Genomic DNA, 27,959 nt, shown 5'->3' with positions numbered 1-27,959 from the left:
ATTGCCTGCTCTTCCAAAGGTCCTGAGTTCAATTCCCAGCAACCACATGGTGGCTCACAACCATCTGTAATGGGATCTTGTGCCCTCTTCTGGCCTGCAGGAATACACACAGACAGAATATTGTATATATAATAAATAAATAAATATTAAAAAAGAAAAAAGAAATCCTCAAGCAGGGCAGCCAAGCTGACTCAGCAGCTAAAGGCGCTTGCCTCCAAGACTGATAACCTCAGTTCAATTTCCATGATCCGCACGATGAAAGGAAAGAATCAGCTCCGGCACACCGTCCTCTGATGTGCATACCTATGCACAACACATGCCTACATACACGTGCGCATGCACACACATGCACACACATGCACACACACGCACACATTCGCACACATTCACACACACACACACACAAAATAATTGAATACTTTTAAAAAAGAACTCAGGACTAAGCTACCCCATTCTCTGTAGGATTCTGGGTAAATTTGTACCATCATGGTTCTTCCTCCTACAACATGACTGTCTAGACCAACACCAACACTGTACAACATTCCAGCGAATCCTGCAACCTCTTCTGGCCTCCTTGGGCAGGACCCAGAACCAGGCAGTTTTAGGCTAAACATGGCTGTAAAGTCCCTGGAAATGATTTACTACAAGGCCACACTGCTAACATACAAAACATGGGGAATACTTATATCTCATTGACCCTGAGCCTTTAGGAAATGCTTCACTCAACTGGGTATAGAATCCTCCCTGACACACCCACGAAGACGAGTAGGGGTGTGGCATCCCCAAGTACATTTTACTGTATTTTTTGCCTCGGATTCACACAGCGCTGTCCTCCCATCTCTGCCCCAGGCCTTCTGTCCACATCTGGACTGTCACTTCTTACCTGCTTGTGGTTTCTAAGTTTGAATTAATGTGTTGGAACACCACAGGATGGGAGTGCTCTAAGTGTTTCTCTTATTCCCCTGAAAAAAGGTGTTTCATAGAACACATCTATAGAGATATTAATCTAGCGTGCAGAGAAGAGATATAGGACCACTGTCAAATCAGAAAACCTGCACTAGCTGCCAGGTCAACATGCATGGCTGGTTTACTCATGCAGGCCTAGGGTCTTTGGCCAATGGTACCAGTCCACCCTCAGTCCCAAACATAACCCACCAATGTTGTAGATGAGCCCCGGGCGGTTTCCTTGCTGGATGACTTTCAAAGCTCGGACACCACTGCCACCATCCAGGGAGAAGCCCTGGCACCAGCCCGGCATGCCTTCTGGATGAATCCCTCTTCCGATTCTCATGGTGCAGCTATGATGGGTGGAAAAGCAAACATGTACACATCCATCCACGACAGATTCCGAGTAAGGAAACACGGGGGCTGCCACCCACTTAGGTCTTTCCCACCGACTCTCAACCCTACCTCCTGTGGACCCCTAGCACAGTGAGACAGTTCACTCCAAAGGCAGCCACAGCACAGCAGCGGGTGAAAGACTGAGAACTGCAGCTAAGCACTTTGGGAGGAAACACTAGAATTCTCTATAAACCTACCACATGCTACAATCTCTACCATTCCCTTAAAATCCGAAGATTCAAGAAACCCCCTGAGAACACACTGTAAAGCGAGGCAGCAGAGGGAAGTCTTTCTGACAATGAGTATGATCACAACAGTAGAGCACTGGGCGGGGCTTGAGTCTCATCAGGGAACAAAGACTCCAGGGTGTGTGTTCCAGCTCTGCCAGTAAAAAACAATGTGCCTCAGTTTCCTCACAAGATTTAATAGTATTTCCTCCCCTCGCTGAACCACTGGAGGCCAAGGAGAATGCAATGAGATGGTCTACAGGAAACCGGTCACGTGTAAACCAAACCGTGACAAATGCCAAGTCTTAGACCTCAGACTGCCACGAGAGAGAAACGGCTAGATATCTGGCTGCGTCTCCTCCAACAGCCAGAACTCTGAAAAACTGTAACCTTACACTAGACTCAGGCTGGCCGTGATAAACACATCGTATCCATGGGAGAGCACTGGGGCCACCTAACAGTGTTGACTGGAGTGCCCTGGGGCTGCCTGGCAGTGTCCACCAGAGAACACTGGAGCACATTCCTGAGAGGTTTCAGCAGTGCCCTATAGATGGAGGTGAGAAACATAGGACACGCCCATTTTCTTTAGATTGGGGCTCTAAACGCCTGAGGAAAACTGAATGCCAAAAACAACAAAAGTGAATTAATGTCCCTATGTGCCTTAAAAAGACACCTTGCTTAACCTCACCAGTGCTTCCCCACTCCAGACCTCCATGAATTTTAAGATGGAGCAACAGCATACTTGGGGTCTCAAAACCTCACACAAACAATCTCAGCGGGATTCTAGGACTGCCGAGGACAACCCTTCTCCTCCCTAATCCACCTCTCCAGGTCTCAAAACTGCTAGCAGAGAGAAATGGCAGTAAAAAGAGGAGGATGCCCAATCTCTCTTCCCTGGCACAGTTACAAATAAAACTCCTACTTCAATAAAATAAAACTACCTTTCATTGCAAACTCACAAATGGTTTATTCTCAGTATCAAGTAACATATAACTTGGGGTTAAAAAAAAATACCATTAAGTCAGGGCTCCACTGCTGCCAAGTCAGGCCTGTGGCCTACAGGACAGTGCTACGTACACAGGTAGATGCTAGCCTTGCTGATTTCTCCCCCACTAGCTCACTGGCCTTCCCATCCATAGTCACACTCACAGGTTTGGCTGCTCTTTGTCAGCATAGCAGAAGAGGAGAGGGCTCAGGCTCCGGGCCAACTCATGCTCCTCAAACTGGCCTGCAGCATCTGTCTTTGCATTGTCCTGTCTGAAGATCAGTGGTAACCCTTTAGGAAGGAGGGAAAAGTTTATAACGTTCCCACCCAGTCTCCCAGGGAAATATGCAAACAGCAAAAGGGGGAAACCACCTCAAGGGAAGCAGGGAAGGGAGTTCCAGCCCACTGTCTACAGAAACCTAAATGGGCAGCTTGACTACAGTCAAACAGACAGTAGGGACGACTAGGCACATTGGCTAAGGTAATGTCTGCACTGGCTCCAGTTAGTCAGCTGACAAAGGCATCCAAACGCCCAAGTCAAAGGTCTACCTGGATGGTCTCCGGGTATACCTGTTTTGTTGATTAGCCAATATGGCGCGGAAATGAAGATCTTTAAGGACCCTTCTGCGCGACATGCAATGCGGATGGTAAGGTTGAGCTGCCGCCGGTTGACGTCATAGAGTCGCATTCTGACCATGTAGTTCTGGGTCCCAGGGGGGATGAGCAATTCTTTACAGAGTGGGAAGTTCTCCAGTGACACCCCTAAAGGGACAAGACATCGATTTTCTGGACTTGCACTTGAGTTTGTCAAAAACAGCCAATAATAAACTAAACTGGAGTCCTTTATAGAGAAATCACTGAGATCTACGTGGTAGAAACCTCAAGGTCACTTTCATCTCGTTGGATAGGAATAAATATGTAGCAAACCAGAGCCCAAGAGACACATTAGGAAGTCTGTGTTGTAGAATATTATTTTAAGTAGGCAAAGGTGTGTTACATTTATGTTACATTATGTAATAAAGAATATTACTTTAGCTGTGTAAAAGTGTGTTACTTTTGTTTATGCTGCATTATTTTAATTATGTAAAGATAATGCTGCACTTTTCCACCTTGCCTGCCTAAGGCACCTGATTGGCCTAATAAAAACCTGAACAGTTACTAGCTAGACAGGAAAAAGGACAGGTGGGGCTGGCGGGCAGACAGAATAAATAGGAGGAGAAATGTAGGCTCAAACAGAAGAGAAGAGGAGGAAGGAAGGGGAGTGGGAAAAATACATAGTTCCATTAAAAAAGAGAAAGAAGGAAACAAAAAGGGGCAGGTGCAGGGCAGGAAGCCAGGCAGATGCCACCAGCCACAGAGAGGCAAAGAAAGTAAGATACACAGAAGTGTGCAAAAAGCTCCAAGACAAAAGGTACAAAAAGAAAGGTAAGAGCTAGTCAGAAACAAGTTAGGCTGAGATCCACCTGCCTCTATCCTTCCCAAGTGCTGAGATTAAAGGTGTGTGTACCACCTCCTGAAGTTTACTATTCCAATTGTAGAGTTCCTTGAAGGCCCCAAAAAAGTTATGGTTAGTGACGTCTGCTTGGTGTTTGAAATGCAGCTGTTCTCTACCCTGACCCCTACAAATTTAAGTTAAGGAGCAATAAACATTGCAACCTCGATCTCTGCATCAATAAAACGGGTCAAATAAGTGTTGCTATAAGGATTACATGAGAGCACAGGTAAAGAGCCTGACTTCGGACATTTGCCTCTTCCCATTCTACAGCTAGGAATACGCATAGCTGAAAAGATGCAATTACTCCCTATACCCACACACAGCAAGGGCTCTGTTGACTAGTGCATGGCGAAGTGCTTGACTCTGAGTCAATTCACTGAGATATCTCATGCAACTTTCTTTCTCCAAGGGGCTCAGAACGCTCACAAAATACTCCCTGGTATTTTTCACAATGTTACTATAAATGTTGCTAGGGCAGCCTTACCCAGTTCGATATTCTGGGACGTATCAGCCGTGGGGAGGGCTGCCTCTTTGCCAGGTTTCAGGGTCCCATTAATTGGCATTCCTTTCACATAGAAGTCAAGCTCACAGGGCAGCAAGTTGCAGATGACCACTGTTGGTAGGAGATATATGGTATGCCCAGGCTGTCTGAAAATCTGTTTTGCACTGTCAGAAAATATGTTTGAGGGCATGTAATCTGGATAATTCTCTTTCTTTATGGCTACACAAAACCTGTGAAGACAAAACAGTATGAAAAAAAAATGTCATCCTGAATTAAGAACTGGAATTTGTTTCTCCTTAGCCAAATAACATTACAACATTTCGGGTCAGCCAGATAGCTGCAACCTTTAATGAAAATACATGGACTGAGATATGACACACAGTAAAATGTATAGGTTTTGAATTCTTAATTGGGGCTTAATTGGCATCAGCCATTATTTGTTCCTGTGACACCATCACTCCATATAAGCTATATATGCTCCTGTTACATTCAAAATATTTTCTAATTTCGTTTGTAATTTCTCCTTTGACCCAAGGGTTATTATAAGTACAGTTTAATTCCCAAATATACAAGGTTTGTCTAGGCATCTTATTGCTGTTGATTTGATCCAATTCTATTATCAGGATATGTATTCTGCATGATTTCAATTTTTAAATATTTATTGATCTTAATCTTATGGCCCAAGAGAAGGCCTCTCTTAAAGAATGTTCCACTCATACTTGAAAATAATATAGAATCTGGACTCACTGAGCAAGGCACTCTCTGAGCATATCCCAACTACAACGAGCTGGTTGACAGTGTGATGGGAATCTTAGATATCTATTATTTCACCAATTGTGATTCCACGTGTATTCTCATCTATTTCTCTTTAGTCTCCCTATGACTGGCACATTTAGCCTAAGTGTCTGCTAGAACTCTTCATACTATGTTTGTAGTAACTTTGTAAGTTTAAGCTAAATGAATGCCCATTTTTACTCTACAAAAAGTATAATAGGGAGCTCTTGTCTGGATGGGGCTTAAAGTCTCTGAGAGCTTGAAGGCAGCAATCCACTGTCTCTTCCAACACTGAGCCCAGGAAGGTGCCTTCACATACTACAGAGGGAAACACAGGTTTAGACGGTGAGGCAATTTTGTCAATGTGCTCAATAAAGTTAGCATCAGGCATGAATCTTGACTTTGAAATTATTCCTGAGAAAAAGCCCCAGGCCCAGGAGCTGGCTTCCCAATTTAGATTTGTCTTTTCTTCCCTTTCTGTACTCTGTTTGTACAGATGCACAGATATGGCACCTGATCCGATGTGGCTACAACCTCCTGTGGTTGTTCCCCCGAAAAACTTTAACTCAAGAACTTACCGAATGAGAACTCAGGGTGTTAAGCAAACACAGAGGACCTGCTAAGGGTCTGCAGAGGTCCTGCAGAGGAAAAGCCAATGCCCAGGCACCCATCCCAGAAGCATACACACCTGAAGAACCGGCTTTTCTCTGTGTCCATGGAATGGCACTCCCGTTTGCTGCTGCTGACCTCTGCGGTCTTCACTACGTTGGTCCAGTGAATGGGAGCCTTACAGAAAAACACACCCAGTCCTTTGGGTCGGGCCTGCAGCCTCCAAGAAGTGAGGTGTAGAGGCACAGCAAATGAGTCCCCTGGCATGATAGCGGGAAGCACCACTGGTTCTGTCACAGGAATAAGGGATTTAGCAGTTGCAGGAGATGGTCCCCACCTCAAGGCTTACTATGTACTGACTGCATGGGGACGGACAGTCACAATAACAGTAGAGAAGACCTAGTTCTACACCATCTGAACGTACTGTCAGGAGCTGAGGGACTGTCCAACCGTAGTTCCATTGGTGTCTCCAGTCTGTTCTTTACAATGAGGGCAGATCGAACCGTGATTACTTTCCGTGCACTGCCTTCCATTGTGACAGCAAATACCACCCGCACAGGTGGGAGTGAAGAGAACTGGGAAAGAGAGAAAGAAAATAACTGTGCATCTGGAAACACAGAGTTTGTGAATTCTAGAGTGTAAGAAGTCTGGAGCACTTTGTCACCAAAGCTTTTCAGTGAGTTATTCTCCACCCCAAACCTATTTCACCTCTAAAGTGAACAAGTAGGCCATAAATATTGCTAAACACGAATACTATTATAAAAGAGGCAGGACTGCTTGGTATGGTGGCACATACCTTTAATCCCAGCACTCGGAGGCAGAGGGCAGGCAGATCTCTGTGAGTTCAAGGCCAGCCTGATCTACAAAAGTTAGTTTCAAGACAGGCTCTAAAGCTACAGAGAAATCCTGTCTCGAAAAACCCAAAACAAATAAATAAATAAATAAATAAATAAATAAAATAAAATAAAAAATAAAAAGCCAGAGATAACTCAGTGGTTAAGAGCAGTGGCCACTGTTCCAGAGGAACCAGGTTCAATTCCCAGCACCCACATGGCAGCTCACATCTGTAACTCCAGTTCTAGGAGAGCCACCCTCTTCTAGCCTCCTCAGGAACAAGATATTTACATGGCACACTTACATACACACAAGCAAACACACATATAAAATACTTAAAAAAGAAAATAAATCTTTCTTTAAATCATCAACTTTTAAAATGTCTATAAAATAATCTATACAGATATAACACCACAAAGTATGTCCCAAGAGAAACCACCAAGGCTGGAGGTATCCGGGCTCAGCAGTGGGGTATTTGTGTAGCATGCAGGAGACCCTGGCTTCAATCCTTAGCTCCACAGAGAAAGGGAGGGAGGGTTAGGCCCAGGACTCCAGATATAAAGAACTTCAACTGAAATAGTGCTAATAACCTATTCAACTCTCCAAATTTCCTATGAATTAGTAAAAACAAAAAGAGGCTGCAAGCCCTCATTAAAAAAAAAAAAAACTGTAGACAAGACTTGTTTTCAGCTATCCTGAGGAAATAAGAACAGTCATCTGAAGCAGCTGAAATCAGAGACACTGAGGTTGGACCCTGCAAGGCACTAAATGGTTTCCCTCGCATGGCATCTCCCTCCCAAAGTGAGGCTGAGAAAGCATTCCCTGAACACTAACAAGGGGCTGGTCCTACCCAGAAACACACAGAGAGACAGAAAGAAGTCTGCAGAGGCTTCGACCTGTCTGTGAAAAGTACAGTGTGCAGGAAAGTTCTGTGTTTTGGGGACATTCCTCAGCAATGTGTGACTTTTTCTCCATGTGACTCTCATAATGACAAAAAAACCTAGTATTGTGTTCAAGAACTTTAAACTTCCTTCTTCATCCTAACCCTCCAGGTTCTGCTCCATAACCATGCCTTGGTTTCATTTGTTTTGCTTTTCATGTAGCCCAGGCTGACTTGGAACTTAATGTATCCAAGGACGGTCTTGAGCTCCTGCCCAGACTCTACTTCCCAAGCACTGAGATTACAGGCATGTCCAACCCTTACAAACAGGACGCTAGATTTAGACTCAGTGTGAGAGGGAAATGGTTCATCATTGCTGTTGGGTTGCATTTGCTGTCCTAAGTTCCTGTATGTTCACTTACATACAAAACCGTCTACAACTGCCACACAGAAATATTTATTTAAGGATGACTTCCACATGAGATACATTGAAGAGGATTTCGAAATCACAGCCCTTAGGACATACTGATGAGGCTTCTTTGCCACAGAAACATATGATAACAGAGCCAAATGCTTCATTCTGCCAACCTTATTGTTATTAGAGCAAACTGTATGAGAATCATCCTAGTAACCAAAATAACACAAAGCAGAGTGCTGCAAAGTCCAAGTCACCGACATCAAGCCATCTTTTCTGGTGTATTTTTGGGTTTCTGGTTTGTTTTTACTACTACTTTTATTTATGTGGATGTGTGTATCTCAGTGTGAGGAATGCCATGCATACCACCACCTTCAGGAAGCCAGAAGAAGGAACTAAATCCTCAGGGCTGGAGACACTGGCAGCTGTGAGCTGCCTGACATAGTGCTGGGAATTGAACTTAGATTCCCTGAGCCTCTCTAGCCCCCTTTCTAGAGTGTTTTTAAGGAGCCCTAAGTAGTCACAAATCACCATCAAAGCTCAAGCCTTCACTGGTCCAGTCCCCAAGGAACACACACCAGAGCTTCCAGGCCTACCTGAAACTTCAGTGCCTGGGATCCACAGGCACAAGAAATCAAAAAGGAAAGCCTGGAGCATGTCATTCATATCACTTTGCAATGATAGGCGGTCATCTAATGACTTGTATTTCCTTGCATGGCCTTTGGACCAAGCACAGGCAATACAAAACTGAACCAGGGAAAATTGAGTTCAGGTGAGAAGGAAAGGGAGGCCTTGGAGGCACCATAATCCTCAGCAATGTTCACTAATTTAGAGGAACCATGAGTAGGAAAAGGTAGGATGAGTGCCAGTCACACACAGGCCACAGAGCCCTTGACCATCAAGAAACACAGTTATGTATAATCTCAGTGTGGTGCATACACTCAGTAAGCACAATGATGACAACAGAAAGATCATACTCACATAAACCTGGGGATGTATGATATTTGTTCTGCTGCTTGGGCTGCCAATCTAAGAGAGAGTCGCAGAGTCAGAGCATCAGCACAGACCCACAACAGCAGGTGCAATTACATTCAGTGACAATCTAACTGCCTTGAGCGGTGCTGAAACTACTTTCAGGCACAGTATGTCTAAAGACAACACGCTATGTCCTGCACAGCAGGGAAAAAACAAAGGTCAGTCTACAAACGTTTAACAGCTGTGAGCTTCCTCCAGCACCCAGCGATGCAATGGAAGGCATGTACAGGAAGAGTCGGTCCTTTCACTGCCTGGCATGAACTTAGGCAGAAAAATAAAGAATTGTTTGCTCCCATTGAAGATAGGTGGAGTGCCAGAGAGAAAGAGAGAGACCTTAAAAACAAACACCTATGGAATGGTGTTCTCTGAAAGTATCTCTCTACAGTTTCTACCACATCACTGGTGCCCATAAATAGTCATCTGCCCAGCAAAGCATGAATATGGCACCTGTATCACCTGGACACTGGCCTCTGCCTACACCAGCAACTAGGGAAGCTGTCTGCATCCTTCCCCAATGCCCTGCAGCCCCAGGACCACAGACCAGGGCAAAACTAGGAGAGGACATATGAACTCGCATGATCAGATAAAAAGGAACAATGGTCACCTCTGTACCTCATTGCCACACAGGATTTGGTACCTCAGAGTTAAAAGGATCACAGAAGAGTACTATAATATGAAAATGTATATAAATTATAAAACTTTATAATACATCAAAAACAGTCAAGATAGTTCACACCCTCCGACTTAACCACGCCCAGATCATGTGCTGTGTGGTCAGGCTTACGATGGTCACCCTGTACCGAGCATGTACAAATTCTTACCTCATCTCTATCCCCTACACAACACAGTATTAGCAACCATTTCCACAGCACTTATGGTACTAGGCACACCCTAGGTAGTCTAGAGAGAATTTCCAGTTTACTGGAGAATATGCATGACTTGCATGCAAACACTATGCTACCTAACACAAGGGATTTGAACACCTAAGATTTGGGTATGTGGAGGACAGATAAAGTCGTGAAACCCATCCCCCAGAGACACTGAGGGATTGCTGTATTCAAGTTTCCAGTCGGTAAGGAGTCAAGAAAGACATCTACCTACATGCAATAGCACGTTACTGACAAATGTCCACCTTGTTTTCTTCTGATGGCAACCACTGCCTGGCTTATCTGCATGTTGATTACCAACCCCTACCCCGAGCCAATAACCCAATGTTCTCTTCTTAGAAATAGTGGAACAAAGCACTTCCCTGGAGCTGTGTGACAGTCTGGCCTGGCAGGGTATGACATAACACCACACAGCAGCCACTCACCGTAGAGGAAGAGGAATTTTTGTCTGGTGCTGCATACCGGAAGAAGGTCCCAACCTTGTCCACAGACACTGGACTCACTTGCTCCCAACCATTGACTCGAACTTGCAGCTGATGGATGCGCAGGTCATGAGTATGTCTGTCAATCAGAACAGAACGGGTCCAGTCTCAAAAAGGAAGGAAGTTAGGAGCAGAGACTCCAATCTGATTTATTGTATAATGATGTAAATGCCATCTGGCTAAACCTTCTCAGCACCAGCTAATGAGCAAGGTCAAGAAGGGGGTTTAACAAGCTTTTTTGCTGGTGGCAAGTAGTGAGAGGTGACACGCTTGAACCAAGGGGCATCTACCCTCCTCTCATAAAAACCATGAAATCTTGTATGTTTGCCAGTTCTCTCTCAGAAGCCCCTACCTAGCCTTCATGAGATAATGACGTCAGAGCTAACAGTCGAGTGGGGCAGTCAAAGTATATTAGCCATTGAGTCACACAACCACACCCTTAGGGATGCATAAGCTTTCTTATTTTGATTCCTTTGTTGGAAATTCTACTCCTCTCAGGAACATATCCAGTCGTTTGGCTCAGACCCTACATAACCACAAGCAGGCCTGGGAGACAGAGCCCTCGGAGTTACAGAGCACTAGTGCTCAGCTGAAATTGGAGCAGCAGGCAGTGGGCAGAACAGAAGGAATGGGAGGAAATTGCACGTTTAATTCTATTTTAGATTTTGCCTAATTCAAGCCAGAAGGCTGAAATGGGGAACTGAACTTGAGGCTGACAGGAAGGGAGGAGGGCGGCATGGGGTCCAGTGTGCCAAGGAGAAAATGCCAAAAAAAAAAAAAAAAAAAAAAAAAAGGCATTCATTTTGATGAGTTCAAGCAGCACAGTGGGTTACAGAACACTGAAGTGACACCAAGGTCAGGCCCTCTCTAAGGCAAGAGGCAAGGCTTATTCAAAGTCACCATCAACAAGAGCCTCATGAAGGACAGGACATTCCGGAAGTCTGTCCAGCATAGTGATTCCACCCCCACCTCTATATAAGACCTTCAGAGACCCAGACCTACATATTCAAAACCCTCACCAGACAGGACTAGCCTGTGCAAACCTGCGCAAGAGTGCTTTGTTGTGAAGGAGGTTTGCACAGAAGCAGGGGACTCAGGCCTGAAACCAGTCTCTTCCACTTCAGCTTGCCCCTGAAATCAGTCCGAGGCTCAAACACTAAACATTCACCTATTTACATCCATGACAGCCTTCTCATTTAAAAATACAGTGTGATGCCTTGTTGGACATTCTATTAACTTGTAGGAAACAGACTTAAAGCCTTCTTTCGTAGTGTGCCAACTCTAACTCGTCTGGCTGGCTGCTGCAAGAGTAACCAGGCCAGCAGTGCCCCTTGATATTACACTGCATCCAATTGCTGCCTTACTCTTACTGCTCTGTATCCTGAGCCTGTCTACTTTGAGAACCTGTCTAGAATAGCACATGGAAACCTGGCCAGGATACAATGAGTGTTAGGATGCAGCTAGTCTTTTCCCAGACTCTGAAATACTTAGTTAACACCTCACACATTGAATGAATGGGAATAGAAAGAAACGATTTTCCAGATGGCATGACAGGCTATGTTTTAAGAGGAAACTATTGACATTCAAAGTATCTTTCCACAATAAAACACTCAAGTCATGAATAAGTGAAAGACAAGACACCAGGGACAAACATTTACATCCATGTCATGTCTTTCACAGAAGGATAAACAGTAAAGTTTACCTGTGTCTTAACTTTCCTCTGGCTTCAAATTCAAAAGGAATCTCTTCACCCGTGAGGACTTCTCGCCACTCACTGACATTGTGGGCATCATCCAGAAAAGCTCCATTCCCTTCTGGAACCACCCCGGGACTCCCGCTGTGAGACAGTGCAGCCCTGAAATCAAATCAGATGACAGGTCGTTCCTCCTGCCTTGCTCTCCCTGCTGCCTCTACAGTAGCTCTGAGCCACCGAGAAGAAGTGGTCTTCCTACAACTGACTGACTGCACTGGCATGACACACCCTGGTTGTTCTTTGTGACCCAAGAAGGTCAGTAACTTCGGCTACTTTGAGGCTCGGTTACAACTTCTCTGACTGCTTGGAAATAGATTAAAGTAACGGTGAGCACCGCGGCACATACTTACTAGCTCAGCTGAGGAATGAGGGTGAACATAAAGAAGTTTACATGGCAAGCTTTAGGCCAGCCTGGGCTACATAAGTGAGGCCCTGTTTCAATGTCTTTTAATTTAAAGTAAGTTTACTCGTGTATGTGTGTGGTGTATGCATCTGCATGTTACATTATGCACATGTGTGTATGTGGGGGTCAGAGGTCAACATCAGGTGTCCTCAGTGAATCTCTACCTCGTTATCTGAGACAGGATCTCTCTGTGAACCTGGAGCTCATCAGCCGGCCAACCTGGCTGTCCCTTCAGCTCCAGGGATCCCCGTCTTCACTTCTTCTTCTTCTTTTTTTTTTTTTTAAATATTTATTTGTTGGTTGGTTTATTTGCTTATTTATTTATTATGTGTATAATATTTTGTCTGTGTGTATGTCTGCAGGCCAGAAGAGGGCACCAGACCCCATTACAGATGGTTGTGAGCCACCATGTGGTTGCTGGGAATTGAACTCAGGACCTTTGGAAGAGCAGGCAATGTTCTTAACCACTGAGCCATCTCTCCAGCTCCCCTGACTCTTCACTTCTTAGTGATGAGACAATAGGTACACTACTATCTATGTTCAGCATCTTACAAGTGTGCTGGATCCAAAACCACGTGCTCATGCTCACACAGGAAGAACTTCACTGGCTGAGCCATCTTCCCAGCCCTACACATCAGGCGTTAAGGCGCTTGCCTCACAAGCATGAGCATGGGAGTTTGATCACCAGAACCCATGGAAGAATCTGGGTGTGGTGGTGCATGGATCCTAGCACTCCTCCTAGGAGCAGGAGACAGGATCCTTAGAGCTGAGTGGCCAGCCAGCCTGGCCTAATCAATAAGTTCCAGGCCAATGGGAGACTCTTTGTCAAGGGAAGTAGATGCATTCCTGAGGATAGCATCCAAGGTTGCTCTCTGCCTCTGCATACACACTCACATACATGCATGAGCACACACGCGCACACACACATACACACATTCACCCACAGCCACACTCACACACATGCACCAAAAAGAAAAGAAAGAGACCCGTGAAAGCTGTTAGTATCCAGCCACCTGCTCCAGCAGTGAGTCAGGAACATGTACACCAAGGCAGGACTTTCTAAGAGACTACGCTGGTGACCAGCAAGAATTTAACTGACATGAACTGGTAAACAGCAAAGTCTTAGCCAAGGTACCCTCATAGCTAGTAGAAGAAGAATGTCATTTCAAATCAGCTGAAAGTCACTCAATTCTGCACTTCATGAAGCTGAAAAGCCCCCCACTGCCCCGTATTCAGAACATTGAGCCAACATCTAAGCAGGCAAAGCTGTCAGCTAAGCTTTGTATTTAGCTTAGGTGAGTTCTCATGCCCTCCTGAGTCTACCTATGCTATCTGGGCCAAAGTGTGCTCTAGAGACAAAAACAAGAGTTCAGGAGTAGTGTTGGAGGGTATTTCCAAAGCAGGCTCAGAGGAAATATGCCAAATACTTAGTTTTGTGACCATATATAGCTTCTTTAAAGAGTGTGGCACCTAAGGAGACCTGGAATGACTTTTCTCTCAACCTGACTGTGAATCTAACGCACACCAGGTCAAGATGAGCACAGCTCCACTACTGCACACTCGGAACCACTTCTCTGTGGTCCTTTGCAGAATCAGAACTTCTATCACCAATCTCAGAACACGAGTTACTGACTGATCCGTGTACAAGCCCAGAGGCCTTGAGCAGGGGCCAACCTTGCCCTGGCTGCCAGGGATGTAAGCAGCTCCAGAGACAGAAAGAAAGCACCTTACCTGGTGGGTGTAGTAGTCAGGGTGGCAAACCACAATGTGCATCCCGTGTGGTTCCGCAGAGCGAAGGGGACAAATGGCTGCCGGCGCTTGGGGGTTTTCACCTCTGCTGTGACAAACAAACAAAAAAGACTATTAATATCTACTGTGTCTTCATGACAGAAACCCTCCTCCGCCTGGGGACAGCACCCACAGCTGCCTCCTGTGTGAAGACGGAAGCAAGAAAAAGGACTGCAGGCTTGTTGACATGACAAACAGACGCTGCAAGATTTGCTGGCTACTGTGTGACCACCCCCCCACACTCACTCAAACACACACACAATACCCACAACTCACATGGGTCTTACTGCTGAGAAGATAGTATCAGAACCTGACCTGGTTTAAAAAAAAAACAAGACTGAAAGGCGACTCCTCCCAGTGCGTTCTCAACACTAACCCTGGTGGAAGCCCGTTTTCTCTTCTAGTGCTATCTTCAAGATCAAGCTTTCTGAAAGCTTTTAAAATGAAATTTTAGGTCTCTCTTCTTTTTAGTGGCACTATGTCTGTGCATGTATGTGCAGGCGTGCATGCAGAAGTTAGCGCTGACGAACTTTTCCTCTGTCTTTCTTAGCTTTATTACTTACTACTTATTTTGAGACAGGGCGTCACATGAATCTGGAGTTCACTGACTGACTGCCTGTCCCCCTCCAACACCAACACTAGGATTATGGACACATGCTACTGAGCACAGTTTTTCCATGTGGGTTCTGGGGATCAAACTCAAGTCCTCATGCTTACACAGAAGAGCCAGTCCCCTAACATAGTTCCCTTTTAACACAGGCAACCAGCTAGATACTATAAGGCAGGCACCAAGGAGCCTGCAAAGGCAGCATTTCACACAGCTGTTTCACAAAACAACCTCTGATTGGGAACCTGCAGAGAAACAACCACCACCAGAAAATAACATAACCGGATTCTAGGGAGAGGTGAACTGATTCTCAACACTGATAACTGTCAAAAGGCTTTACAGTGTTCTCAGGACCTTTCTGTGGTCCACTCTGACCAAAGGCCTGTCACCTCCAATAACCATACAAACTAATTGGGAAGAGGAGGCAGGAACTACCAGGCAGTGACAATCCACGGTAGGAAGGCAGCTGGCTGAGGAGCTCATAGCACATAGACACTGATGACCACAGCAGGCCCCATGGTTCAGCCATCACTTTTGTTTATTCTGAAAGCACAAAGACAGCCATAACGTCGGTGGAGGTGATGGGGGACACATCTCAAGGGATAGCAAATGTTAGCAGTGGAGACCAGTGAGGCTGAAATCATTTTACAGGGCCCCATGCTTCCGACAGACAAGACCAAGAAGATAAACCACATCTGTGGAGCCATGATGAACATGCCCTGTCCAGCAATGGCAATCATCAGCCTAGTTATTAAGATTCCATCATATTAAGAGTCCATCACTTTCTCTGGTGCTTGCATTGTGGCAGCTTTACAAAGGGGGTGGGGGGGGAGTGATGACTGCCAAACAGGCAAATGCAGGTTAACACAGGTTCTCTCTGGACAATGGAAACTCAGCAGGCCCTACAACAGTCATCTGCGAACGACAAGAGCAGTCCAGAGCAGTGGTTGTCAACATGTGGGTCAAGACCCACTCTGGAAAACCTCTCTCTCCAAATTATTCACATTAAAATTCATAACAGTAAAAAAACTACAGTCATGAAGTAGCAACAAAATAATTTTATGTTTAGGGACCACCACAACTTGATGAACTGTACTAAAGATAACTGGAAAAGTCGAGAAACACTGGTATAGAGGGTGCTCCAGTCCTGCATCATGTGGGGATACTGGTGAGGATAATGTTTGCCTACTACTGTGCTCACTTCCATCCCAGGGACCTCATTTGGTTCCCTAGGTGCTCCCCCAAGTGCAAGAGTTAAGAGGTTGCAGCAAGAGTTTTCCAAAGAATTAACAGTGCTATGTGCTCAGTCTTTGGGAGGAGCCTCCCTCCATGCAAGCAAGGAAAGCGCCTTCATTACAGTAGACAAGGGCCAAGAGGAAAGGGACCAGACTGAAAATTTCCTTGTGCAAATCACGCTTTGAGAGAGCAGGTGGCAGATTGGCTTTGACCACTTTGAAATATAGGCTCAAGAACTAGAAATCCATATAGAAAGCAATCTACACGCCTACTGCTGTGGGATTAGATGACATGGGAGGAAACCATGCACAGGACCCCACATTTCATGTGCTGATCAGACCTAATGACAGAGGCTGAAACAACACAGAGAGCACATAAATCCCAGCACTGCATCAGCATCCAATTGTCTGTGTCCTTGCCTTTGGCACAATATCAAGAAAAAAACTCCCAAATCCATCAAAGAGAACATTATTTCCTGATGGCCTCAAAAAATCTGCCTACAGTGAGTGAATCTGATTTCTTCAGAGGCTGAGAAAGCCTTAAGCTCCTCACATTCAAGTTTACTATCGGACTAGCTGAGGAAATTCCTACCTCTCTGCTCATCTCTCCCAGAATAATTGGCCATTCTAAGGAGTGGGATTTTTATGCTACATAGCAACTCGGCTATCAGAAAAGGCCTGCTCTGTGGATCATAATACAGACACTGAAGCCCCATATTTGATGCTAGTTAGTAACAGAAGAGAAGGCAAATTCCTGTGCTGTCCACAAGAGTCTGTCACATTGGCAACAGGGGAATAGTGCTCAGTGTTTGCCTCAATGAGGAAGTCATCCTGGAAAGCTCAACAGTGGGCATTCAGAATGAACGAAGATCAGAGGCCTCTTTCAAAGACCCACCTCAGCTGAGCCTTCTAAAACCAGAATACACTGATCAAATGCCTTTCGGTTTATCTTTCCCTTTCTTTTGACAGGGTCTTGCTACATAGTCATGGCTAGCCTGGAACTTATGATCCTCCTGCCTCACCTCCCAAGTGCTAGGATTAAGGATGTGGACCACCAAACCCAGATCAAATGCCTTTTAAAATAAAACATATCAAGACCTGTGATTTGGATTTATCACAAACGTACCGTCAGATGAACAGTACTATTAACACAAAGGAAGAAAGGCAGCTTGGTAATATAAACGGTGGCGTTTCTTTCTGCTCTCGCTCTCCAGTCCATTCTCTTTCCTATCTCCTAAGTGCATAAATTCCTTTGTAAAGAAACGAACGATTCTATCCAAGCAATTTGTTGGGAAATACTTTGTTGGCTCTCTGACCAGGGATTACAGCTCCTACTTCACAGAACCCCAGCATCCCCATGAGAACACACACTGGCTGAGGACTCTAGGCAAAGCCATGCGGCATTGCCTGCCAAAGGATGGCGTTCCTCCACCTCCTTCCTTTTCTTTGGAAGAGCCCTTCATGCCTTTGGCGTCTCTGTCACTGGAGGTCCGGAAAGAGACGGTGAAGAAGCAGATGTCACTCACGACTGCAGCCACCCCATGATGAGGTGCTGCTGTGCTCCTCTGCTGTAGACATTCTTTCAGGCTACTGAACCAAAGTACTTAAAACTCAATATAGCCCAATTCAGCTCCACTCAACAACACACATGAAAAAAACAGTGTACAAATGGACATAGAAAGCAGTTCTTGAAACAGGCAAATGGCGCAGCCTCTGGCTGTACTGTACCTCGAGCATAGGTCTGGTACTCTAGGTTAGTCAGACTGGCTGTACTCCTAGTTCTAAGGTAGACAAGAGGGAGGCCTGGTAGACAGGAGAGACAAAGTTAGAGGGTAAGAACAGGTGCGGTGAGGAAGAATCACCTCCACAAACACAAGTTGAGAACATTACAAATGGCATGCATCATGCAATTGTGAGAGCGCCCTTCCTGACTGCTAGGAGCCAAGAACGTGCTTGGCAAAGGCAGTAATTTTCTGCAAGGCTTTGATGGTGCAGCTGTGTCAAGGCACACTGCCCTTTTTCTAATTAGGCAACAATGAATGCAATGAACATACCCTCAAAGAGAACAACAAGTCTTTGGGAAGGTTTTAATTTAAACCATGTTATGTGTTGGCCCAGAAAAGTCTAATCAGTATGGATTTTAAGGGGGATATGCCATTCCAATTGGAAAAGCGCAGGAGCGACAGGGTGCTGGTCACTGGCCACCTCAAATACTCAAGCAAAAGTCAGTCTGGCCTCCAGATTCCAGCAGTCCTTTCTCGGTTTATCTCACAGGACTAAGTTCCAACTGGACGCACACCTCACAAAACACCTGTACTTCTCATAAACTGATCAATGGAGTCATGCCACTGAGGTTCACCTAGCAGAGGTTCACCTACGGAATAAGCCCTTGTTGAAAGGCTCACAACCAGGACAACACAAAGCAAATGTGCTCTGCTCCCTGCTAGCTAGAAACATTGAAACAGCAGGGGATTCCCAGTTCCTTAGGAGGAACTTCACACTGAGGTTACTCTGGGAGCCTGGTTTATGTCTGGTCTCAGTCAAAAACCTAACTTTGGGGAGAAATATGGCTAAAGTTCTCAAATAAGATCTGAAAATTAGTAGTCAGTTCAACACGGTTGAAAGCTACTAATTTGAAAGTCAGTGCCACACATGCTGCGGGAAGTCTCTTAGAAGGCTTCCAGGAAGACACAGTAAAGACATTTGGTGTTTAGATGTATCAGTGTCAGGTGGCTAAAATAGTGTATCACATCAGCCTCAATAACCATAAAAATCAAGCTCTAATGTAGATAGGGCAATTTACTAACAACAGAAAGAGGAGAAAAGTGTAAGAAAGAGGGAGTGGGCCTTCCAGCGCATCAGGCCTTCCTGGAGTTGGCACTAACTGGATTGAGGTCACCAACTACAGAGCTCTCTTCAGAACCATGCTCTCTTGGATATACAAGGATTGCTTAGAGTCTTCTGGACAGGCAAGGTTGTTTTTCGCCACACAGATTAGGGTTAGGGGAGCTGGAGCTTGGACTCAGAAGCAAAAGCCTGAGAAGAGAGAACAAGCCAAACCGAAGCTTTTGTCTTTCCTTCTAGAAACACGAGGCAGTCTGCTCGCACACCCCAGGAGAGGCAAACAGGCACAAATGCTTCCTATGCTAAGAAAGCCCATCTTCCCTGGACTGTTTGCAGACCAGATGGAATATTTACGTATTCATGAGCCATGTGAGGTCCCGCCAAGACTCTCCAAAGAAACCACACTGAAAGAGTTGGGGCTGAGCTGAATTTGGATGACAATGGCTTGTGGAACAAGCAGGACCTGTGGTGTCTGTCACCTCTCCCCAGCTCTGAGGCAAACAGAGCTCCATGCTGAGGTATTCATCAGGACCAAAAACATCATCAACAAAGAACACACTGAATCCTTTCCTCAAGAGCCAGTATTCAACTCCTTTATGCACTATGAACAATACAAGCCCTTCTTTTAAAAAGGTTTTTCCACTTGGGATCTTGCCCTCCCTCTTTCCAAGAATACATACAAACCCTCTAGCACTAGCTTTAAATGTTTTTATAATACAGTTTTTAAAAAATCCTGTCGACTGAAAAACCAATTGATTTTGCCCAACTGAAAATAAAGCAACCAACAGCGTGTCCTGACATGCTCTCCAGTGTCACTGGAAATCAAGAGTAAGGGTTTGCAGATCCCCTCTTCCCCATGTCACTGGAATTAGAGCCTACAGTAATATTTCAGTAGTTTGTGCCAGAAAACCGTCTTTTCCAAGGACTAAAACCAACAACGAAGGCTAGTCAGAACTTCCTATGGAGTTCTCCACAGAGAACGAGCATTCTATACGAGTCTCTCAGTGAAGGACTGCTCTGTAGATTAACATTGATACAGACAGGCTTGTGCTTATAGAAACCTTACTTTGTCCAAAGCATGGCGGATCCACTGAGGAGCCCATCCAGTCTTCGGACTTGACTGACTCTGTTTCCTTGTCTTCTTTACAGTAATCTGCCAACCATGACTCCTTGGTACTGACATACTGATCTAAAAAGAATTTCATGAAGACATGAAGAGGAGAGATAAACAAGGTAAAAGGTTCATATCAAATTATTTCAATTCAGCAAAACAAGCTTTTACTAAGCACCTCCTTATATGCTGGTCTATGCTAGAAGCTGAAAAGGCTGGACCCTGGAGATGGAATTCCACACGGAAAAGATGAAAGCCATCAGAAAAACTACCTCCATGAAGCCACCCATGATACAAAAGGGGATAAAGCCATGACAGAAATACAACGCTGTGGGACAGAAAGGGTCAAAAGTGGGTGGTGGGTGTATACCAAAGTCCAGGGAAGTCTTTAGACAGGCAGACTCGTGCCTTGGTTCTTGAAAAGGTGAATAGAGACTCAATGAGACTGAGGACAGAGTCACTAGCAAAATTCTAAGACATTAAAGTAAATGGGATACTCGGAATACTGAGTGAATGCTGTATCTTCATTGCACACAGTGCAGAAGGGACAAGGCAGAAAAATCCAGATCTGCAGATGGGCATTTCAGGGCCAAAGAAACTTTTAAGGCATGCTATTGGCTTGGCAATTCTTTAAGCAAATCATTTTCAGAATTAACTCAGTGTGGCAGCTGATAGGAAACAGCACAGAGAATTAACTCATTCTGCTAAAGTCATATCTTAAAGAACTGCTCTGTACCAGGGTACAGCACTGGGTGCCTATAATTACAGCCACTTTGGAGGCTAAGGCAGAAGTGTGATTTTGATACTAGCTTAGGCTAGACTACAGAACCTTGTTTTAAAAACAAACAAAAATTCCTCTGTGACTGAAAAAAGCAAATCTAAGCTCACTTCTAGGGTACTTTATGAAACCTACAGACAAGAATTATGAGGAGAAAGTTCACGGGGACACTTTGTGGTCCCTAAGCAGCCTCAGCTCTAGCTTGGCCATGGAGAGCATTAACATGGGGCCTCAACACTAGATACCAGATTAGGTTCACTAGGAGAGCAGCCATGATGAGGAAGTGATGCCAGGCACAGGGCCAAGCATTTGCCCACCTGGCATCCTTGTCTGCAGGCAAAGGACTCGTGTTACAGAAAGATGTTAGCCTACAGCAGGCACGATTCCACTCACCAATCAGTACAGAAGTGATGTTGATATCCAGGCGGGGTTTGGCCTTGGCCTCCAGCTTTAGTCGTGGAGGATGAAGACGACTAGCTGCCTGTTGTTGCCAGGATACAGAGCACGGCCATGGCTCAATAAATGGCTCCCAGCCTAAAAGAATGCAGGAAATAAAACATCTGTTCAGCAGATACCAAGGGTTTATAGGAGAATACTGTTCATGAGTGCTTAGCAAGGACAGAATACAGCCTAATGGCTCCAATTCCATCTCACAATGAAAGAACCACCTTTGGCTACAGGTCACCCTACAGATGCCTGCTGTGCATGGAACATGCCTGGAAGAGCATTAACGCTCCCCATCATGCTCTTCTCCAGGTGGCAGGAAGAAGGCAGGGAGGACACATGCTCTGTTTCATTAAAGTTAGGTGACCTCTTCCTCAATAGAGACAGGAAAAAGAGCCTCAGGCTTAGGTTAGAGAAGAAAAACAGTGGCTTTAGCTAAGAGCTCCTACATCCATCCACTGAAAAAGGCACATTTTGGAGGCTCATTAGCTTAATTTTCTCAGGTTTTTGTTTTTGTTTTAATCTTAAAATGTGTCACATGTACAAAAGGAATCTAAACAAGATTTTATATATATATAATACACACACACACACACACACACAATTTAAAGGAAATACTACCACAAGCACTTGTGTAAATCATTTGAAATAGAAATAAAAAATCAGGTTAGGCATGGCTACATATACCTTTAATTCCTGAACTTGGGAAACAGAAGCAGACGGAGCTCTGATGAGTCTGAGGCCAGTTTAGTAAACATGGCGAGTTCTAGGACAGCCTGGGATAGGGAGAACCTGTCTCGAAAGAAAGAAAGAAAGGAAGAAAGAGAGAGAGAGAGAGAGAGAGAGAGAGAGAGAGAGAGAGAGAGAGAAAGGAAAAAAAGAAAAGAGGAGAGAAGAAAGAGAAAGAGAAGAAGAAAAGGGAGAAAGAACTAGAAAGCGACAAGTCCCTGCAAAGTCTGGGTGCTAACTAACCCCCCTCCTTCCCGACAACCTTCTGTCATTCCCTGCAACCATCTGCATGGACTGTTCTCTGCTTTCTTGTCTGTCTTATGCTTTTAGACTTTGTATTTCTTAAGAGTTGGTTGATTAGTCTATGAATAGATTGATATATAGATGAAATCCCATATGTATTCTTTTCAAGATTTCTTTGCCCCTTAAACACGTTTGTGCGCAGTGTTACTGTGCTGGTGAAGCTGATGGAGATGTGTTTTCTGCCAACGAGTAGCACTCCACCAATCTAATTCGCTCATTTTACTCCTGAAAGATGTTCGCTCAACTCTAGTCTCATCACTACTAGGAAGAATAGTACTATAAACACATCTGTCCATGTGTGTTAATGCACAGACTTGAAAGGGGCGTGCAGATCAGTTCTTAAGATGCTTGTGTTCACTGTCACTATATCATGAATACTTCCTAACTACACAAATTAGAATTCCTCTTCAGAAGCTATGGTTCATTTGCACCCAAGTATGTGCCACACTCCACTTCTGCCTGGGTATTAAAAAATTGTATTTTGGATCAAATTCAGAAGAATTTCCATGAGTTCCAGGACAGCCTGACTTAAACTACAGAGTAAGACCTTGCCTCAAAAAAAAAAAAAAAAAAAAAAAAAAACAACACAAAACCAAAGAAGCTCAACTCTTTAAAACTAGCTCCCTAGCCTTTGAAAGACTTATAAGTACAGTCATAACATATCAAACACACTTGTTGGTCTTTCTCAGTCTCAAATCACCCCACCCTTTTCCTCATGTCACATGTATACAGCAATGGGCCCTGGTAAACATTTTCACTTATTCTTTAAATCTTCTAATAACTTACGCTTTACACTGACCTGACAGAGCGCGGTTATAATAATCTCCAGAAAGGGTGAAGTGGGCATAGCCCTCAGGGCTAGTTCTTATGTGCTGAAGAAAATTCAGACCTGCAACAGAAGCAAATTTCACTACAGAGGCAAGAGCAAAGCTGCCCTCCGCAGATGAGCTGCATTTCAGACACCAGCTGCAGCTCGTACTGACAGCCTCATGGGAGAGCACACATAACTACAGCATTCTGTCTACCATGTAGGTTTGTGCATCTGTTTTCATGTTTTATACCCACTACATTCAAATGTTGTTATTGTGCTGGAAAGATGGCTCAGTGGTTAGGAGCACTGGCTGCTGAGTAAGTTGAGTTCTATACTCAGCACCCACATGGCAGCTCACAACCATCTGTAATTTGAGTTCCAAGGAATCTGATAACCTTTTCTGACCTCCATGGGCACCAGGTAGGCAGTGGTGCACATATATACTTGCATGTAAAACATTCATACACATAAAAAATAGAAACATATATATCATTGTCTTAATTTGTGAGTTTTTGGCACTCCCTTAAGCACTGTACCTAAAATATGCTCTCACTCCCCCAGGCTCATCCCCAGCACACAGGTCAGGCCAAAGCCCTATATAAAGGTATTTCTCCCTGAATGCATGGAAAGAGGGCAGTGATAAGAGAACACTAGCTTAAGTAGATTTTAGTGTGTTTATTAATTCTTTGAGAATTTTATTTATTTTAATAATCTGTTGCCCAGTGTGCTCATATGCGGGAGAGGACCAGAAGAATGGACAGACAGAGCTCCCGAGGTGATGGAAATTTTATCAGTATCAATCTCTACTATTCCTGAGCTACAGGATGAAGCCACACATGGGAAATAAAAAATTCTGGGAGAGTCTTCCCCATACCCATACTTGAGTATGTCTTATTCTCCTAGACTAATACCTGACAGCCCACACCTATGCCCTTAAGCCTACACTAAAGTATTTTTTACTAAGCATCAAGTCTGCTTTGTTTAAAAAAAAAAAATCTGGTGGGGCATAGGGGCTCACACATTTAATCCCAGCACTTGGGAGGAGGCAGAGGCAGGTGGATCTCTGAGTTCAAGGTCAACCTGGCCTATAGGGGGAGTTCTGGGACAGCTGAGGCTAAACAGAGATACTGTCTCAAAAGGAAAAAAAATCTGAAAAACATGTTGAACAATTAAGTTTTATCTTAGTTACTGCACTATGAAGTAGAGGGGAACAAGAATACAAGAAGAATCAAGGAAAACTTAAAAGGCAGGCCCTAGGAACTGAGCAACCCTGGGCTGCTGGAGGTGCCCCAGGCTAGGCACACTCACGGGAGAAGGTAAGCTCGGCAAGGGGCACGTCGCAGTCCATGCAGTCATCAATGAAGCAGATGCATACACTCTCGGCCTTGACTTCTACTCCAGAGATTCGTGGGGCCGCCACAGTCCCCGGGTTGTCTCTACTGCTGGAGGCCAGGGACAGGGACTTCAGAGGTTCTGCATTCTTGAACAGCCAACTTGCTGCCTTCTTCAGCTGACCTTCAAGAAAATCAGAAGGTGAGCATCCCACCAATTCCCAAAGCTTTATAGGGACCTGGGGAGGGGGGTGCATATAATGGGAATCCTGCTCCTAAGCAAAGAGTAAGCTCCTGCTTGCCACACACCTTCTCCTCAAGCTTTCCTGTTCTGACTCCCAAGGCCCCATCTGGTGCCATCGTGGACAGAGAGGGGGGTTGGGGGAATCAGATGGTATGCAAGCATCATCTCTGCTCTAGTTCTGCACATACTGATAACTAACTGTCCTCAAATGTCTTCTTTTGTGCAGAGTTTGTCATCTCAATCACAAACTCCCTGAGGGCAGAGAACAAAATGAGATGCACACACACACACGGTGTACGTGTGTATGTGTGTGTACGTGTGTGTGTGTACGTGTGTGTGTGTGTGAGAGAGAGAGAGAGAGAGAGAGAGAGAGAGAGAGAGAGAGAGAGAAAGGGAGGAAGAGAGGGAGAGAGGGAGAGGGATAGATATAGGCAGACAGACAGAGATAGGGAACTATTAGTACCACCTGCCTGAATAACAATATTCATAATAATAACAGTAACAACCAGAGTGCAAAACACCCTCTTGGTCCCAAGAAAAAAAAAGAGGGAAGGGACAGGGAAAAAGGAGGAATAGGAGAAAAGGAAGGAGGAAGACAGCAATGTCAGCACACACTCAGAATGGGAACAACACACTTGCTTGAGGGCCTGGGCTCTGAAGCAAGGACACCCAGCTCTAGACTGATTCTGCACTTTGCAGCTACTGAATCTTGAACAAGCTGTTTTGAGCTCTGGGTCTCACAGCACAAGAAGCAGTGGTTCTCAACCTGTGTGTCAAGACCCCTTTTGAGGTCAAAGAACCTTTCCCGGGGTCACCTAAGACCACTGGAAAACAGGTATTTACATTATGATTCATAACAGTAGCAAAATTATAGTTATGAAATAGCAAAGAAAATAATTTTGTGGCTGGGGTCACCACAACATGAGGAACTGTATTTAAGGGTCACAGTCTTAGGAAGGGTGAGAAGCACCGACTTAGAAGAACACCAGGAAGAGGAAGTGAGCTCTCAGAGCAGAGCCCAGTAACTGGTCCTGCTCTAGCAGCTGTTATTTCCACTTCGTTAGCAATGAGACTCAGTGGCTTTAGTTCAAAAACAAAGAAACCCAAATGGTTCTTTTCTTTCATTTTGTTTTGTTCTGTTTTGTTTCTTTGTGTAGCTCTGTAGAACAGGCTGGCCACGAACTCACAGAAATCCACTGCCTCTGCCTCCCAGGTGCTAGGATTAAAGGCGTGCGCCACCAAGCCCATCTAGAAACCCAAAAGGGTCTTACAACGTAAGGGAAGATGTATTTGAATAGTTAAAGAATAAAAACCAGGGCTGGAGAGATGGCTCAGAGGTTAAGAGCACTGACTACTCTTCCTGAGGTCCTGAGTTCAATTCCAGCAACCACATGGTGGCTCTTAACCATCTGTAATGAGATCTGGTGCCCTCTCTGGCATGGAAATACACATGTAGGCAGTAGGACCGTTGCATACACAATAAATCTTAAAAAAAAATAAGAAATAAAAGCCATAGGACAATTAGACGTGACAAGGTATGAAGTTAAATCAAGAAGCAATAAGGACTGAGTGGAAACAAAACTGAGGAAGACAAACAGCTAGCCCACCTTCACTGCTTTCAGGGGTCAAGGTGCTTCAGGTGATGTGATGACTGGCTGCTGTGTGACCGGGGTAGAATGTCCTCTATGGGAAGGAAGAGTTGTGACAACACCACGGGTATGTACATATGTGTGTATGTGCACAGCCTTGTTAGTCAGTGTGAGTGGGCACAGAAAAGGTGGTCCACGTGCACAATGCAGTAATTCAACCACAGAGAAGAATGAGATGATGTGGCTTGAGGGAAAATGAACACAACTGGACACCATCATATGAAGCAAAATAACTCAAGCTCAGAAAGACAAGTGTCACAAGATTTCTCTCATTTGTGGACCAGATTCCATTTAGAAACATAAAACCACAAATCCTATTTGCAGTATCACAGTCCCCACCACTTATGCATGAGATCCAAGGCCAGAGGGATGCTACAAGCACAAAACGCCAAGCTCTGTAACTCAGCACCTTTCCCAAGTCACTGGTATTCACTGTGATTAAAGATTTTGGCAAAATTAGCACAATTTGCTAAGTGGTGTACACATTTAATCCCAGCTCTTGGGAGGCAGAGACAGGTGGATCTCTGTGAATTTGAGTACAGTCTGGTCTACAAAGAGAATTCCAGGACAGCCAGGGCTGTTTGTTAAACAGAGAAATCCTGTCTCAAAAAACCCAAAACAAAACAAACAAACAAATAAAAAACCCGAGCACAATTTTTCCTTTGCAATTTATAGGCAGAAAGAAAGATTTCTCTGCCTACAGATCTCAGCAGCCTCAGCACAGGGCTTTTCTGGACATTTTTTTTCCTTGCTAAAAAAAGTTTGCCTTATTTTTTTGTTTTTGGTTTTTTTTAGATTTATTTAATTATGTATACAGTATTCTTCTGTCCGCATGTATACCTGCAGGCCAGAAGAGAGCACCAGATCTCAATACAGATGGTTGTGAGCCACCATGTGGTTGCTGGGAATTGAACTCAGGACCTTTGGAAGAGCAGACTCTTAACCACTGAGCCATCTCTCCAGCCCCTGTTTGCCTTGTCTTAAAGGAAGCAGTTTGCAGCTTCTCTGGGCACCTCTGAACCCCAGAGCACCACTCCTCCGCTCTTGGCCCCTTGTTAAGTTATATAAGGGTTTCACAAACACAAGCACAGGGGTCACTACTGAGCGCGCAGCACACAGAGTTTGGATACATTAGCCAAAGGACAACTCATGTCCTGGACAGGACAGAGAGAGGCTTCACCATACTTCTCAGAATGGCTTGAGACTTGAAACTCATAAATAATTTGCAGGCTTTTCCATTTAATTTTTTCAGACCATGGCTGAGCTCAAATTATGGAAACCATGGAATAAGAAGACCACAGTTTAAAAGGAGGCTATCATGCAACCTATCAATAAACAAAATGTAGTGTGGGCCAGGGGTGTAGCTTAGTGGTAGAGCACTTGCCTAGAATGTACAAGGCCTTAGACTGAATCTCCAGTACTTCAAAAAGAAAAGGATCTCTCTCTCTCCTCTCTCCTCTCTC

General features: G+C 44.8%; 1 protein-coding gene across 6 annotated transcripts in view; it reads right to left on the bottom strand.

Annotated features, from left to right (window-relative positions):
* Positions 1-27,959, bottom strand: part of Vps13d (vacuolar protein sorting 13 homolog D) — a 227,774-nt gene that overhangs the window by 116,061 nt on the left and 83,754 nt on the right. For 3 of the 6 annotated variants that reach the window (XM_026782067.1, XM_026782066.1, XM_013348600.2), the window contains 15 exons: positions 24,581-24,787; positions 23,261-23,350; positions 21,379-21,519; positions 20,163-20,285; positions 17,981-18,055; positions 14,354-14,459; positions 12,169-12,321; positions 10,410-10,545; positions 9,044-9,091; positions 6,358-6,508; positions 6,013-6,223; positions 4,533-4,780; positions 3,124-3,315; positions 2,718-2,844; positions 1,156-1,298 (listed from right to left, as the gene is read on the bottom strand). In XM_026782067.1, the coding sequence (XP_026637868.1) occupies positions 1,156-1,298; positions 2,718-2,844; positions 3,124-3,315; positions 4,533-4,780; positions 6,013-6,223; positions 6,358-6,508; positions 9,044-9,091; positions 10,410-10,545; positions 12,169-12,321; positions 14,354-14,459; positions 17,981-18,055; positions 20,163-20,285; positions 21,379-21,519; positions 23,261-23,350; positions 24,581-24,787 (2,151 nt within the window). The remainder of the gene's footprint in view (positions 1-1,155; positions 1,299-2,717; positions 2,845-3,123; positions 3,316-4,532; positions 4,781-6,012; positions 6,224-6,357; positions 6,509-9,043; positions 9,092-10,409; positions 10,546-12,168; positions 12,322-14,353; positions 14,460-17,980; positions 18,056-20,162; positions 20,286-21,378; positions 21,520-23,260; positions 23,351-24,580; positions 24,788-27,959) is intronic. The other 3 variants (XM_013348601.1, XM_026782068.1, XM_013348603.1) reach the window with 3 other exon arrangements.

The sequence above is a fragment of the Microtus ochrogaster genome, chromosome 10, assembly GCF_000317375.1.
Source record: "Microtus ochrogaster isolate Prairie Vole_2 chromosome 10, MicOch1.0, whole genome shotgun sequence".
NCBI lineage: Eukaryota > Metazoa > Chordata > Mammalia > Rodentia > Cricetidae > Microtus > Microtus ochrogaster.
Note: the sequence above shows the minus strand (reverse complement) of the source record. Positions and strands in the feature narration are given on the sequence as shown.